Genomic DNA, 16514 nt, shown 5'->3' with positions numbered 1-16514 from the left:
ACTGGCCAGCATGATCTTCAGCTTATTTTTCAGCATGCTAACCCAGACATTGCTGTCCTCATAGATACAAAACTGAATGAGGCTACTTTGGAAAAGCTAAGTTTCAAGTTCCCCAGATATCATTCTATTTCTAATATCCATCTTAATGGCCAATGGGCTAGGATTTGGCTATTGTGGGATGCAGACAAAGTGCAGGTGCAGGAACCAAAAGTGCAAGTTTATTGGATTTCTATCGTAGTTAAACACCTAAGTTCTGGCAGAATTTTTTCAGTTGTAGGGGTGTATCTCCATCCGGACTTTCGTATTCGGAGGTTCCAGTTTGATGAGCTCAGTGCTGAACTTTCAAGCATAAGCAAGCCGCATGTCTGCTTGGGTGATTTTAATGCAGTTAGGGATATGTCACAAAAATCAGGAAGACCCCTACCCTGTGGCCGTGCATTCTCTTCAATAATTTCATCAGGGCCAATCAGCTCATGGAAATTCTCGACTCCCGAACCAAATTCTCCTGGTCCAACAATAGAATGGGGCCCGACAATGTGCAGAGTCTGATTGACCATTGTTTTGTCACCCATGACTGGTGGGACTGTCGTGATTGGCTTTTCAGTCTTTGCATCTTGCCTCGCACTTCTTCTGACCATAGCCCTATTATGATGGAGGCTGTGAGGAATCACACCTTTACCAGCGGCATGTCGGTCTTTCGGTATTTCAACTATTGGGAACAATTTCCCAAGTGTAGAAGCCTTGTTGCAGACTGTTGGGCACAGCAGGTTGGTGGCTGCCCCATGGTTAGATTGGTATCTAAACTCCAACTTGTCAGAAATAAGCTTCGTGTTTGGGCCAAGCAAGGTCCGAATGACCTAGACAAAATTATTGGCAGACTTAGACTGCAGGTGGGAGCGACTCAAAAGCAAATGGAAGAGGGCGATCCGACAGCAAGCTCCCGTGAGTTGAAGCTTCGCCTCACCCTCTTAAAGCTTATTAAGATGGAGGAGGAGCGACTAAGACAAAAGGCTCGTGTGAGGTGGATGAGAGAAGGTGATATTAATTCTAAATTTTTCCATGCCATTGCTATAGGTAGGCAAAGGAAAAACCGTATCCACATGATTAGGGATGGTGATAGGGCGGTTTCGGATATGGACGAAATTTTTGCTACTTGCACTAGACATTTCAAAGACCTGTTGACTGACAATGCTGACACTGGACTCCTTCCCTCCAATGTTTCTCCAGGTCCGGTGGTGACTGCAGAAGAAAATGAGTATTTGGTTAGCCCTATTCGTGATGAGGAAATTCAGTGGGCAGTCTTCAGTGCGAATAAGGACTCAGCTGCCGGGCCAGACGGATTTAACAATCAATTCTATCGTTCGTTCTGGTCTATTATTGAACCTGATGTGAGCCTCGCTATTAAGGATTTTTTTCGGTCCAGTCGCATAATAAAGGGGATCAATAAAACTCACATTGTTCTTCTTCCCAAAGAAGAGGGAGCCGACACTTTGGACAAGTTCCGTCCTATTTCTCTTTGCAATAGCATCCTCAAATTCCTGACTCGTATCATGGTCTTACGGATGAGACCCATCTTGAGCCGTATCCTTGATCAAAATCAGTCAGCTTTTTTGTTGGGCCGCAGCATTCAAGACAGCTTCCTTTTCAGCCAGGAGGTGATCCACTCCCTCGCCTGGAGTAAGTCTAAGGCGGCATGTGTCAAAATAGATCTTAGCAAGGCCTATGACAGAGTGAATTGGAAATTTGTGGAGAATGGACTCAAGTTGCTTGGCTTTTGTTCCAACTGGATCAGGCGGATAATGATTGTAATCTCTTCTGTGTCGTCTGCGCTTCTAATTAACGGCAAGGAAGGTTCTTGGTTTTACACAAAAAGGGGGCTGAGGCAGGGAGATCCCTTGTCCCCCTACCTGTTCCTCGTTACCATGGAAGTTCTCAGCCGCAGTATCCTGTCCTACTTGCAAGTTGGAAGGATTCGAGCCCCTAAGGTTAGATGCTTAAGTTCTACCCATTCTTCCTTTTACGCTGATGATATCCTCCTTTTCATTGAAGGAAAATATAAGTGTTTTCAAGGCCTTAGTGATTGTCTTGCTGAGTTTGAGGCTACTTCGGGTCAAAAATTAAACCCCAATAAGACTACGGCTTTCTTTTTCAACTGCTCGGAGGTGGAATGTAGTACATTTTGTTCTATGACAGGTTGGAGGAGGGGCGTCTTTCCAGTTATACATTTGGGCTTACCTCTCCAAATCAAGGCCATTTCTGTCAGCCAATGTGAACATCTTGTGATTAGGGTTAACCAGAAGCTTGCTGGTTGGAAGCAAAAGTTACTCTCTTATGCCGGCAGAATCTGCTTGGTCAAACATGTCTTGTCAGCTATTCCAAACTATTGGATGATGGTCATTTGGATTCCCAAGTCTATCTGTCATAAACTTGACAGGGTGTGCTCCAGTTTCATATGGGGGGACGATAGGGAGGCAAAAGGAGTTCACCTTATCAGATGGGAGACTCTTTGTAAGCCAAAGGTGGAGGGTGGTGTTGGACTCCGGCATTTGGCGGATGTTAATAGGGCCAACTTCTGTTTTCTTGGTGTCAAAGCAATCACACAGGTTTCCCTGTGGACTGATCTTGTCAAGGTCAAATATTTAGCTAAGAAAAGTCTGTGGCATTATAAAATCAGCGGGAATGAATCCTTTCTATGGAAAAGGGTGATTAAATGCTGGCAGCTTATTGAATCTCAAGTTCATTGGAGAGTTCATAATGGGTCTTCAGTCAAATTTTGGCGCGACAGGTGGAATGGGGTCATTATCGCTAACATGATTGCACACGCCCATTGGCCCCTGATTCTAGACACCATAAACTGCTCTATTAAGGAGATTCTTGCTGATCAAGAAACCTATGTCCAAATGTTTTTAGACTCTAATAGCATTTTGATGCAACTTCCGGTCCTTGAGGATAGTCGGCAGGATATTCTTGAATGGGTGGACTGTGCCAACCGTCCCCTGTCACGACACCAGTTTTGGGATGTATTGCGTGTTAGCAGTACCGTGCAACCTTGGAGGAATTTCATTTGAAAAGTTGGAGCCCCTCCCCGTGCTGCATGGACAACCTACTTGGCAGTCGAAGGCTGCCTACATGTTGATGCGAGAGCCCAAAAGCAGGGCCTCCAACTTGCTTCCAGATGCTATATTTGTAATAATGCTCAAGAAGATATTAACCATGTTTTCCTTCAATGCAAGGTAATCAAAAGCCTGTGGGAGTTGGTCTTAAGGAAGTTTGGGCAGAATAATTTCCAACCTGCAACTGTCAAGGAAGCTCTTGTCTGGTGGACTTCTCGCAAATTTAAAAATAAGATCCTCTTCAAGTGTTGGAAAAATTTGTTGCACATAGTCCTTTGGCACACATGGAAATGGCGCAACAGCTGCAAGCATGAGGGAAAGCACGCTATGAACTTGACTGGTAAGGCGTTATGGAGTTATTGCATTGATTTCATCATTTCTAGAGACTGGTCGCTTAGTGATAGGCAAGCTATCCAAACTTGGTTAATGGTTGGGCTTCCTTGGGGATGCTGGAGATGGGAGAATGGAACTGTCTACAATATCCATATTGCGGTGCATCTTAATAAGGACAATAGGGATGTGTCTGCTTTAGTGAGAGAGCATAGTGGCCGGTTTATTTTTGGCATTGCCTGCTGGAGTGATGAGAGTAGAGCTACTGATGAAGGAAGTCTACTTTCGCATTGCCTACGAGCAGTTCAAGGGATTGATAGGCTTGATGGCACCATTAAGGTAATTTGCAACAATGGTAGTTTTATTAGGCGCTGCTGCAAGTGCTTGAGGAACAACACAGTACAGCAGGTTTTAGGTGAATCCGTGTGTCTAGAGCAGAACAAGTTGGTTTTTATTAGAGATGACCCAGCACCTGAGGTGTTCCATTTGCTTAGAAGAGTGGACAGAACCATTACTAGCAAAGTTTGGCATCGGCCCCCTCCCAACTGGAGACCGTATGAGGATATTTTGTAAAGCTTAGGATCGCTCAGATCCCATTTTGTTGATGTATATATTATCCTCATTTTTTGCTAATAAACTCCGGGGCTAACCCCAGCATTAGTTCTTCGGAATAGGAAAAGTATTACCTTTTGTTAAGAAAATAGCTTTGTGATAAAAATTAGTTGTTGACTATTATATATATGTAGCTTCGTTTATAGATTATTCTTTGTTGTTTTCTGCATTTTAGAGAAGGAAAGTCTGAAATTAGTAATATGTTTTACCATATTTTTGTATAATTTATAGTGTAGTTTAGTAGAAAACGGATTATCTTTTGTTAAAAAGTAGTCTTAGATGAAAACTGCTTGTTAATTAGTTATTATAGTTAGTTTTCAGATGCAAACTATTATACTTAAATGCTTGCAAAGATGGTGCATTTATCATTATGTTTCATTAATTTAGATTGTTGTTCAATGAAATCTATTGTTTTTAATGCCTAATTGTGTGATTTTGCATCTATTCTTGTTTATAGCAACTTACATTAGTGGGTTGTGTATTTTTTAGTTCTCGAATTACTGTAAACTTGGGTTAGCCAACATTAACTATGTCTAAACGTTTTTGACATAAAAGACACTAGAAGCTAGTTGTATTTTGCATTAATAACTAGGTAGTACACACTTACATGCACATACATAATGTGTCTTATTTTTGTATTTTGGCAGCCTTGTATTGCTGTCATTTTGTGCTCTAACTTGTTATGCAACTGAAACTTCTTTCATGTGTCTTGAAACCAACTTAAGACGGAAGCAAAACACATCACGAAGAATGAAGAACTATCAATGTTAGAGATTTGAGATGCTATTAAAATACAGGAGTTATCGAACAGCTTCAAAAGAGCCACTATTTTTGGATTTAGGATTTTATTTTTTTTTTCTTTGGTTTGTTGTGATAAGTTGTAGACAAAGGTATTAGAATTTTTTTTTATTTTGAAGACAATCTTGCACTAATTGAAAAAATTCATGCAATACCATTAAGCATTATTGGACTATTTTTTGGACTTTTAATTTCGTTTAATAGAAGTATTTCATTTGGATAATACTATGCTTGTTCTATCTGGATACTACTTAGATTCGTCATGTCTTGATTATACATATCTTGATATTCAATTGTTGTCCTTAGAGTTCGATTCAAACTTACTACTAGAGAAATCTGGTAAAATGATGACTTGTGTGTGATTTCATATTGTATTAAATAGAATATTTGATTTTGTTTGTGAACATAGATATTTGAATTGTATTGCTAAATTATATTTATATCCAAAACTGCACCAATGTTTTTTTTTTCAAAAAAATTACAGGTCTAAACATGGGCTTTGAGGGAAGAATCCCCCTTAAGAAATTAAGGTTAGAGCTAAGCAAGTTCTTAAAGTATACAAACTAGGCTAAGAAAATGACCACTGGCTCCATAAACAACTGATATCCAATATGAACCATAAGGATTCTATTCCCTTCTCTTTTGCCTTTGACCACCTCATGGAACAATAAGTGTTTAAATTGCCTCCTTGTATCCATTTGACTCTTAATTTTTGCTTGCAATAGGCTTCTTCTAACATCATAAAGTGTTAAAGTTCCTCCTTCGTTTCCCTTTCCTTGTGAAGGCCATAAATGTGGTCATTCTCAACTTAATTCTAGGTGACCAAATGTTGTCTCTTGGGAGCATTTGATGGCATGGAAGATTTTAATGTGGAAAAGGTTTCATGAAAAAAGAAATGCAATGAAAGTGTACGGTTTGGCAAATCTCAATTCTTTCCAAATCCAAGCCATGTTTGACGGCCAGGAACATTTTTTCGTGAAAAGAACTTCTGTGTTTGTTCACCACAACATTGGTGAGGAGGGAAGGTGGGCTTGACGCCGATAGTGGCAGGGGGGCCGCTGCCTGCCTGCTCATCCTTTTTCGCCGTTTAACCTTTCTTGCCTTGCTTTTTCCTCTTTTGTGCGACAGATATATGACAGGAGGAGGAGGAGGTTGAAGGGTATGAGAGGAATGAAGGAGAAGCGATGAGGAGCAGAAGCAAGGAATGGCTTCCTTCTCCACTCAGCAAGAGAGACAAGGGAGAAGGAGACAGCCCTAACGGGCCGGAACTTTTTATCCTGGTCGGACCCCTTGGGGTCCAACCTTTTTCCAAGGGAAATTTCACGGGATCTGCCCCATAAAATGGGGAAATTTTTTCTCTGTTTGGTGGACTGCTGATTAGGGCTGCACACGAGCCGAGTCGAGCTCGAGCTTGCCCAGCTCGAGCTCGACTCGACTCAACGAGCTCGAGCTCGAACTCGACTCGAACTCGAGTCGAGCTACCTAACACAAGCTCGAGCTCGACTCGATTAAATAAAGTCGAGCTCGAGCTCGACTCGATTAAATAAAGTCGAGCTCGAGCTCGACTCGATTAACTCGATTAGCTGGTCTAAATAAAATATGATCCTTCTTTTTAAAATATCTAGTAAATTTCATGACGTGGGATGAAATTTGTTTACTCGTCGAGTATAAACGAGTCGAGCCGAGTATAAACGAGTCGAGTTCTTAAAACTCGAACTCGACTCGTTTACTCATTCGAGTTTCATTGTAAGCTCGAACTCGACTCGTTTATAAACGAGTCGAGCTCGAGCCGAGTTTAACCGGGCGAGTTCGAGTCGAGCCCGAGCTGGCTCGACTCGTTGTGCAGCCCTACTGCTGATAATCCGGCCAGGAAAGAAACAGTTCCCTTGCTGCACACTTTCTGTGCATCAAACGCAGCAGACTGAATTTCATTTTGAATGTTGCAGGAGCCGTAATTGTATTCCAGAATGTTAACCCCTCAGTTGAACTCCACTTTCCCGGGTTTCAAATACCTTTTGTCACCGATAATTATAAAATTGAAGGAGATTTGCTAAATAGTCTAAATTCTCTTTCAATTAACTGAAATAGGATCATATTATGATCAAATGGTTGAGTGCACCAGCACCTTAAGATTCATTACTACCTAGAAATCATCAAGCTAGCTTGCACTTGACAAACCACCCTTCTCAATCTACTCATAACCATCTCTATTGTTAAGTCCATGTGTTTTAATTGGCATGCAGTATCACACATCTTCCACAAGACCATTCCCACTAAAAGAACTAGAGAATGGAAGCTAGGCACTAAAAGGGAGAGCTCTACTTTGGCCGCCAGCTCCAATGGATTTGAAATATCCAGTACATGTGAGAGGATTCCTTATGCTGAGATCTTAAAAAAACGACTACTTGACTCTAGTATCAAGATCCAAACAGACCTGCAGAACATCAGTACTGAATCCAGGATACAGTTCTTTTAATTAGAGATCTAGTAAACCTTTTGCAATAGTTCAGTAGTGTCAGGATTCCAGAATACCGAAATTTGAAATAGTCCAGTAGTGTTGGATTCTAGAATACAAACTTTGGTACCAAGAACCTCAATTCAATGTTAGAACCAAAGCAGAAATTAGTCGCTTTGATTCAAAACTTTGTCAAATCTTCATGCCAAAGCTTGGAGTTGATGATAATATCAACATCACGTGTCATCTGGCTAATTCGTGGTTGATCTCTTCTGATCAGCATTCCAAGCAAACAGTACTTGTAACGCCCACGATTTCTTCTTTTTCTTTAATTAGTGAGAAAACATAAATATAGGTACAGGTTATAAATGTTAGATTAAATGACTGTTAAAAATAGATGAAACTATCAACTACATCATAAAGGGGGCAGTCATGGGAAGAAATGAATGGGTTACCAAATATATACCTGGCTGGAAGTAGTAACTAAAAATATTAAAAGAAACTAAAAATGATTGAGGACAGCTGAGAAGCCTTCCTCAGAAAATTCATATGGGGGTGTTGCTGGCCATGTATTGGCCTTATCTAATCCCATACTGTAGTATTTTAGGTTCTAATTGCTACAGCCATAGAGGGAGGGTTCCAGCAACTAGAAATTAGAGAAAAGTGAGAGCTAACTTTTGTTTTCCTGCGTCTTAGGGGTGAAGATCAAGAGCAAAGAGGGACTGCTCCACATGATGTCATCGTAGTAACTGAAAATATGAAAAGAAACTAAAAATGATTGAGGAGCTGAGAAGCCTTCCTCACAAAATTCATATGGGGGTGTTGCTGGCCATGTATTGGCTTTATCTAATCCCATACTGTAGTATTTTAGGTTCTAATTGCTACAGCCATAGAGGGAGGGTTCCAGCAACTAGAAATTAGAGAAAAGTGAGAGCGAACTTTTGTTTTCCTGCGTCTTAGGGGTGAAGTTCAAGAGCAAAGAGGGACTGCTCCACATGATGTCATCCGCGGCTTGGAGGATCAAGAAAGCTAGGTAGCAGCTGGTCGAAACGAAGGACTGCATAGTTGGAGTGACAGCCCTGCAAGCAAATGGAATCGGCTACGGCTTAGAGCAATAAGGTATGGGGATATTCAGACCATATGTGCAACTTGTAGTCCTTGATATATATATATATATATATATATATATATATATATATATATATATATAATGTATAGTAATGAATCTAAATGCTTATGTGCCTAGATATAAATCGACGTATGATGTGTGATATGCTGGAAACTATACAAATCACTCTTAGTCTTAGATATCTCTTGTTGCTTGGTAGTTGTTAAAGCAATGCATGCTTTACTTGGCACTCTGTAGAAGTTTCCATTTCGTTTAAATCTGTGTTTCTTTTCATACAATCCTTGAAGTAATGAGTAGGATTCAGATGAACTCTCAGAGTTTGCTTAAAAACTTGTGCTTATCATAGAGTCCCTGTATACGTGAATAACGAGTCTGTCAGATTCTCGAACAAGAACTTGAATATTGATTAGGATTAAAAATGAGCCCCTGAAGTTTTACATAAGACTGAATCGTACTCGTGAGGCCACAAAAATTAGAAAGCTTTTCTTGACTTTGATTTACTCAGAACTGGGAACTTAAGAATTTCAAGAAAAAAAATATCTAAATGCTGAGAAGGATAATTTTTGGAACATAAGATGTATGTCGAACAGGCAGCATTTATGATGTTCAACATGACGCTGTTGGGGCATGCGCAAAAGTATCACTGATATGTGCCTTGCATGCTTCTCTCATATCATTGTGCCGGTCCCCACTTCTAGGATAATATATTTTACTGCTCTAGCTACTCATGGTCCAAAGAAATTAATATAGGTAAAGATCTGAATTTGGTCATCTAGATAGGCAAGTGCAGGTGGCAGACCTGTATAAGTTACACCAAAACAGATGTACCATCAGTATTAAAATTCTAACCTCTTGTAATTGAAGTTTCAATGCCATCCCATCTGACTTGGTAGATGAAGCACTTTCTGCGCATATCTGGATACTTTTCAAGTGATTATTTTCTTGAGAAAAATTTTAGAAGCATGAGTAAGATATGCATGAGCTGCACCTGATACATGCAGCAGCATGACATGCATCTTTAGTTTATGTGTGATTGTCTAGACAATATCTGTGTCATGTAATCTTTAGGCTCACTATAATGGAAATAATCAAACACCTCGTGAGCAAGTACCTCTTTTACTAGTTACCACTGTACAAACTTCTGACGTTCAAATGGAATGAAGAAAGTTGGTAAGGAAGAGCCATGAATTCTTCTTCCTCACTCAATTTTAGGATGCAACTAAGAAGCATAATCTGGAAAAAGAATCAAACATATCCTTATATACAAAAAACACAACTAGTGTAGACAAAACTTAGATATCTCATGTAGCACATGCGGTTCTACAGAGCACGTTAATATCATAATAAGAATGTGAGCTCACAAGTTAACATGTTGAAGCCTTTGAAAAAGGAAAGACTGACTGTACACAAGCATGTGAACACCTGCCTGTGTCAAATTTTGTTAGACAGAATCCTGTCCAAAATTTGAAGCAAGTTCTTTTGCCATGTATGAAGGCCTACTGCCTATACTTTTTGCTTCTTTGGTGTGTGTGCATATATATACTGTATTTGATACCAGTGGATGCACATATACATGAATTGATAAAGAACCGTAAATAAACAAAAGTTGGCAGGGTATACCTGACACATATGTCATAGTGGTTGTCCCTACTTCTTGGAAATTGAAAGTGGTTAGATTGGTTTTGTCTTGAGAATGGGGTCTAAAGTTGGCTTTCATGGGAATTACCATGTGAATGCATATAGGAAAAGGTGGACTATCTTTTATGCAATGGTACATGCGAGTATGAGCTTTGGTCTAGTGGTTGGTTTCATCCTGGGAGGTAGTGGTGCACATGAGGTTATTGTAGTCGCACACTCCTCCGTCTGCCACTGGACAGCCCATAGGGTATTGGGCGGCACAAGGGCTGGGGATTTTGTTATGCTTTTGGTGGGAGAGCGAGGTGTCTCCTAGTCCCTCAACCCGGGTGCCTAAAGGAACTGCGGGTCTATCACTTCGGGTAACACCAGTGGTTAGACCATGCTGCTGCAGCGGTGGTCTGTGATATCTCAAGAGGCTTCACTTTAGGTTACCCTCAATCGGTTTGGATCACCTGGTAAGATATGTTGTGTGTTACCTGTGAGTTGTGCCTATTAGGTTTTCTGTTGTTTGCTCGTCATGAGGACCATGATCATTGTTAAGGGATCATCGTTATAATTCTACAAACATATGGAGGTTTTGTATATCTTGTAGATGATAATAACTCTAATGTGCATTATGATTGGATGACTTAATGGATGTTGACCATAAAGTCCTCATATGAAATTGTTTAACATCATTATACATTTTTTTGGCCGGACCATGTTCTATTCATGGTCGGATGTTACCATACTCAGAGGAATCTGACCATTCTTTTTATCTCTACAGGTAGTTCTTAAGAGATTGTGGGCTACAAGATTAACATCCTCAGTCTTTGTGATGGACCGGCATTGGTAATCTGGACATTGCGTCGGGTCTGAACTTTGTAAATACTTTAGTTGTTTGAGTCTAAGAGTCTTTGTGTGGAAATCAAATAAGGATGTCTCTTCAAACAGTGTTGGTGTTTGATTTGTTGCGTTTTGGTCATTACTCAAGTTTGCGTATAGTAAGACTCATGTTGCTTCTGTTATTATATATATATATATATGTATAAATTGTGTCAAAAACTTGGGTCGTGACAGTACCTTCATAGGTGCAGGTGGAGATGCCTTTAGAACTTCCCCTTGCGTCCTGAGATATGATTGTAGCTCTCCCACCTCAACCATCGAACTAAGCTTTGAGGATTTCATCAAGCAACCATGGACTCATTCTTCTTGGTATTCTTCTTTTTATTAGCTCTTGTTTCTTCAAGGGACCTGCAAGCTTGCTCAAACCATGATCATGACAGGAATGGTCTCAGAGGTTAGAGCCGGAATTGCAAAGATTGGGCTCATAAAGATTTGGAAACAATTAACGGAAAGAAAAGATGCAAGCTGAAAGTATTTTTGGTGGAAAAGTCGAACGTGAATTTCTTTCCTTGAGAGAGCCATTAGATTAGTGAAAAAGCAAATGCCATTTCATTAACTAAGAAAGAGCAACGAAAACATCGGTTTTGCAAATAATTTTGAAAAGGCATCTAACATTTAGGTTAAATATTCTGACAGAGTCAACAAGATATACATAGCTAAATCAGATACGGCACATTGATTAATAGTTAATTTCTAAAATACGAATTGATAATGTGGCTAATAAATATGGCCGACAAAGGTAAGGGAAACAACAAACATTATGAATTTTGCATAATTTAACTCATCAAATCACTTTTAATTCATGATGAAAAGGATGTTAATTTTTAAATGTCACTGCAAAATTAGGTGCTTAACATTTAAATGTATGTTTTGAAAAAAAGGGGGTAAAATTTTGATGGTTTTCCTGAAAGCTTTGACCAATATGCAGGAAACGACTCTGTGCGGGTGTATACATTCTTGTTGGTGAGAGAGAGAGAGAGAGAGAGAGAGAGAGAGAGAGAGAGAGGTCAAACATTTTACGTTCTGTATCCAAATATAGTGTTGGCTGTCGAAGCCTGTTGGAAACGTGGCACGTACTGCCCTGAGTGGCTCTCACGTCTCTCTCTCTTCTCTATCCCTCTCCTTGTTCTTAGTCAGCGGCTCGTTACCTTGGAAGGGAAGGAGGAGCTGTGGATGACGGAGAAGAATGTCCATGGCCGTGGGCACCGCGACCACCATCTCACATCCAAAGGAAGAAATGGGTTTCGATGACGAGAAGGAGAGGAGGGAAGCTGAAGATGAGGTGCAAGGCAGATCGGGTAGTGACCAGTGGGACGGTGATAAACTCAACAGACAGGTAAGCGAGGCTTCCTTCTATGGCACAGATGATGATGATGATGAGGATCAGGAGGATGAGGATGAAGGCGGCAAGAAGAGCACCGGCCTTAAGCCGCATCTTGGTCCTCTGTGCACCCTCAAGGAGCACCTGGAGAAAGATAAGGTTCCCTTTCCCTCTCTCTCTCTCTCTCTGTATGTGTGTGTGTGTGTTATTGGCTTTGAGATTCATGTGCTTCCTTGATGTCTTAGGATGACGAAAGCTTAAGGAGATGGAAAGAGCAGCTTTTGGGGGGTGTAGATTTTAACTCTGTTGGAGGTCTCTCGCTTTTTCGCTTTGTTCAGTTGTATTTGTAAGAGAGCTTAAGGGAGGAACCTTTTCTTTTTTTGATGTTTATGCTCTCTTTCATATATGCTTTACAGAAAGCTTGGAACCAGAAGTCAGGATTCTGAGCCTTTCAATCACGTCACCTGGTAGACCTGAGCTGGTCCTTCCCATGCCTCTGTCACCTGATCATTCAAGTGGCCCGCTGTTTGTTCTAAAAGAAGGAAGCCGCTACAGCCTCAAATTCTCCTTCTTGGTCAGCAACAACATTGTCTCTGGCCTTAAATATACCAACACTGTTTGGAAGACTGGTCTCAAAGGTAAGCAAATTAAAGAAAATGCCATCTTTTTTATCACTGGAACAGCACAACTATTTTATTATTTGTCAAATTATTTCTTGAAGTAATTTCCTGTCAGCTTATTCCTCAAAAGTGTTGTTTATAGTCAAATCTCCCTCCCTTTGGAGACATCTAACAACCGGATCATCAGTCGTGTAGCTAGAAAATTTTTTTGAAGGGGTACTGATTCATAAGTTTTCATACATAAAGAGTTACTTATATGTATAACAAAGTAAATGTTAAACGATTTTAATGTAAAAATAAAAGAAAATTGAGAAACTGGTGTAGGCAACTACCTACACCGACCTATATGTGGCTCTGCTACTGCAGTGGATCTAGAATTTTTTTAGGAAGGGCCGAATAATATTTTGAAAATTTGTAGAGGCGCTGAATAATAATTTTCAAAATTTATATATGCCAAGTCAAAAGTTTTCAAAAATATATGCATAAATTTTTTTGCTAGAAAGAAGCGATCACACCACCCCCCGCCCTTCCTTCGGCTCCTGAGCACATCCTGTGGTTGATTCCATGGAGGACTGCCATCTACCAGTTGTTAATTTGGGTTAGAAGCTAAGTGGGTTGGTATTGTCCCCTCACCCTACTCTCTCCCTGCTCTCTCTCTCTCTCTCTCTCTCTCTCTCTCTCGCGCGATCTCTATCTCTCACACACAAATATACATGCAAAGGTAATCATTTATATAAGATAAAACTATATTTCTTAAATGGTTTTTTAGGAATAGTTCTTACCCTTCAATTATATCAAAACTATTTTTGAGGTAAGGTTAAAGACTTCTTTTTCTCCTTAAAGTTGAGCAGTTCTGTCCCTGCCTTGAGAACAGCGTTGCCAAGTCCTACATGCCTTGATTCTTAACTTTATTGACAACTGATAAAAAGTAATTATGTACGTTTCATAGTTATCATGTTTATCATGAAAATGTTTTCCACACTTGATCGAAGCTTAAACGTTGCGCTTGATTTTCCAAATGATTCAAAATCCTAGGAATTAATGTAAACACGCGTTTATGATGGATGATGATATAGAGCGACTTTAACACGAACAGCTACCCTTTTGCGGCTTATAAATCTGGCCTGGACAATATAAAACACGACCCTGTACTTGTTTTTCACATCCCCTTAGTTTTATAAAATGTGGGTCTGCAGATTACGCAGGTTTTAAAGTAAACTCCGCCGTTACAATTTCTCTCAAGAAGGTCCAATGGTTGTTGATAGTACCGTCTTTTATGATAATTACAAAGAATGAGAGGGCGAGGGTATATATGCGGAGACAGTGTTTTCGTTTTTGCTTTCATTTTTTTTTTATATTTTCTGAAACAGAACTAAAACAGCCGAAATGTAGGGGATTGATTTGACGCCGGATTTTAAGAGAAGGTAGAGGGAGATGCTACGAAAAACATGTAAGGGATTGAGTTGCAACAAGTATGCACCAAAAGGAAGATGGTGGTATTTTTGAGTTTTTTTGTAAAGTAGAGGATACTTTAGACTTTTTCTTTTGAAATCCTTGTTGTTTACCCTTACAAAAAAGATTCTGTTTGGCATTATAATGAAAATATTTTGGTCATTGCATACTTCTATGCACCAAAAAACTCATGCACAGGGGTGGCGTATATAACCTGCTTAGCAAAAAATAACATCCTAAAAAGAGCTGAATTTATTATGGCTAAGGCAGACAAAGCAGAGAAGCTGAAAAGGAGAGGATAGAATATTGGAAACAGGTGAATAAGTAACTTTATTAAGAAATCATTGTCACAGAAAACACATTTTATTTTAAAAAAAAATATGAGAAAAACATTAAAAATAAGTCTTAAAAATGGAAAAAACATGAAAAACATGTTTCATTCACATTTTATTCTAGTTTTTATTTTTTTACATTTTTTTCATGTTTTTTATATTTTTTTAATTACCAGATTTTTATTTTCATAATTTTCATATTTTATTGTTAGTTTTTTAGCTTTTTTTTTTAATTTGTGGAGATTTTCTTGAGAAAAACAAGGTTACCATATTATACTCAAGAAAAATTTCGCCATTTTATACCCTTCCTTTCACAATGGATGAAACCCATTCATAGGTCTCGTTTATACATTGAAATGAAGTAACTTAAGGAAGTTCAAGATTCTTGACTGTTGTCGCCAATCATTGAAGTTTAAAATTCGTAGTTCATGATTACCCTCATGCTGGCTGCAAAAGTACTGTTGACTTTGCTTGCACGTAAATTAAATGAGTTTTCTCTCTTCAGAGGAAAGTTCTAACAATTAAATTGAAAATTTTAATTAGTTGTCAGTACAAAAATCATGCTCGGAACATTTAGCCCCCAACAACAGCCTTACACATACATGATGGCAGAAGAGGTTACACCTTCTGGAATTTTTGCTAGAGGAACGTATTCAGCGAGATCAAAGGTGAAGTTACTTGTCAATGTTTATCATTAATTAATTTAATTTCAATTTCATATTTTATATTAGATTTTGGCACACCAGCATCATAAAGTAGATCAACGATGTAATTATAAGACTGGCACCTAACGCCTTGGCAAACATTTGGAGGGGATTGGCTGGTCTATAATAAATCATCAAGCTAACGACTTAGAAATAATTTCTCAGTTTGTAGATGATGACAAGAAGTGTCACTTAGAGATCAACTACACGTTTGCCATAAAAAAAGACTGGCGATCAAGTCCATGAAACTAGTTGGCCGTAAGTGTGCCTGTCAAAGTTCTTTTCCTTCCAAGTTAGCTGGCAGTAATACAGATTATGAATCTTCATGTATGTTATACTGACAGAAAGCAGTACCTGCACAAATGACTTCAGAAAGGACCTTGCAATCAGCGACTAGTATGATTTTAAGTGAAAGGAGGAGTTGACCTTTTCATTCTGCAATTGGTTGTTGCAAAAGCAATTCATATTCGTCACTCCACAGTAGTCAAAGCAAAGATGGACAGAGAAGAGACATCAATGTGTGGGTTTTTCTTCAGTTTTACATGTATATTATATTTAATTACATTTTCAATTAATTTGTGAATGTACTGGCTAGAATATATTGGGACATCTGGAATTTGATTTACTTTTTCTGATGCATCATTGTTTTGGACTTTTTTTGGGTCCTTATTTACATGGTTGTTATTTGGGGTCATCTACCAAGATGATTTATTTGTAGAAAGATGTGAGGGTCTGGAGACAACAAATAATAATCAAATTAGCTCTTTGAAATTTAATGATGTGACTATGGTTGCATTGAAAGAATTACAAGGACAAATCATATTATTCTTCAAACTACTTTATGTTTTAATTTAATACCAAAAAGTTCAGGACTTTTATAGGCTAAGAAATTGTATGAATGGAACGATGCAAGTAAGAATTAGTTACATGCTTACCACAATATGTTCATAAGTTTAGAGAATCTACCATTATTTTTTTCTTTGTTTCATGTTCAAGAAAATCATATTTCTTAACTAAATATTAGATTTAGGTTAAAATATACCACTTTGTTGTTCAAGGCTTTTTGACAAGATCAATTTCTAGACTTGACACAGTACAAATGAAATTTTCAGAATCTCATTCAGT

At 39.0% G+C, this 16514-nt stretch overlaps 1 protein-coding gene across 1 annotated transcript; it reads left to right on the top strand.

The window, feature by feature from the left end:
- The first annotated feature begins 12152 nt into the window (after positions 1–12152).
- LOC116246907 (rho GDP-dissociation inhibitor 1-like) lies at positions 12153–15908 on the top strand. The gene is made up of 6 exons (XM_031618826.1): positions 12153–12440; positions 12527–12593; positions 12698–12919; positions 15229–15353; positions 15555–15647; positions 15734–15908. The coding sequence occupies exons 1-5, from the start codon at positions 12153–12155 to the stop codon at positions 15633–15635; spliced, it is 783 nt and encodes a 260-aa protein (XP_031474686.1). The 3' UTR covers positions 15636–15647; positions 15734–15908.
- The last annotated feature ends 606 nt before the right edge of the window (positions 15909–16514 follow it).

The sequence above is a fragment of the Nymphaea colorata genome, chromosome 1 (assembly GCF_008831285.2).
Source record: "Nymphaea colorata isolate Beijing-Zhang1983 chromosome 1, ASM883128v2, whole genome shotgun sequence".
NCBI classification, from domain to species: Eukaryota; Viridiplantae; Streptophyta; class Magnoliopsida; order Nymphaeales; family Nymphaeaceae; genus Nymphaea; species Nymphaea colorata.
Note: the sequence above shows the minus strand (reverse complement) of the source record. Positions and strands in the feature narration are given on the sequence as shown.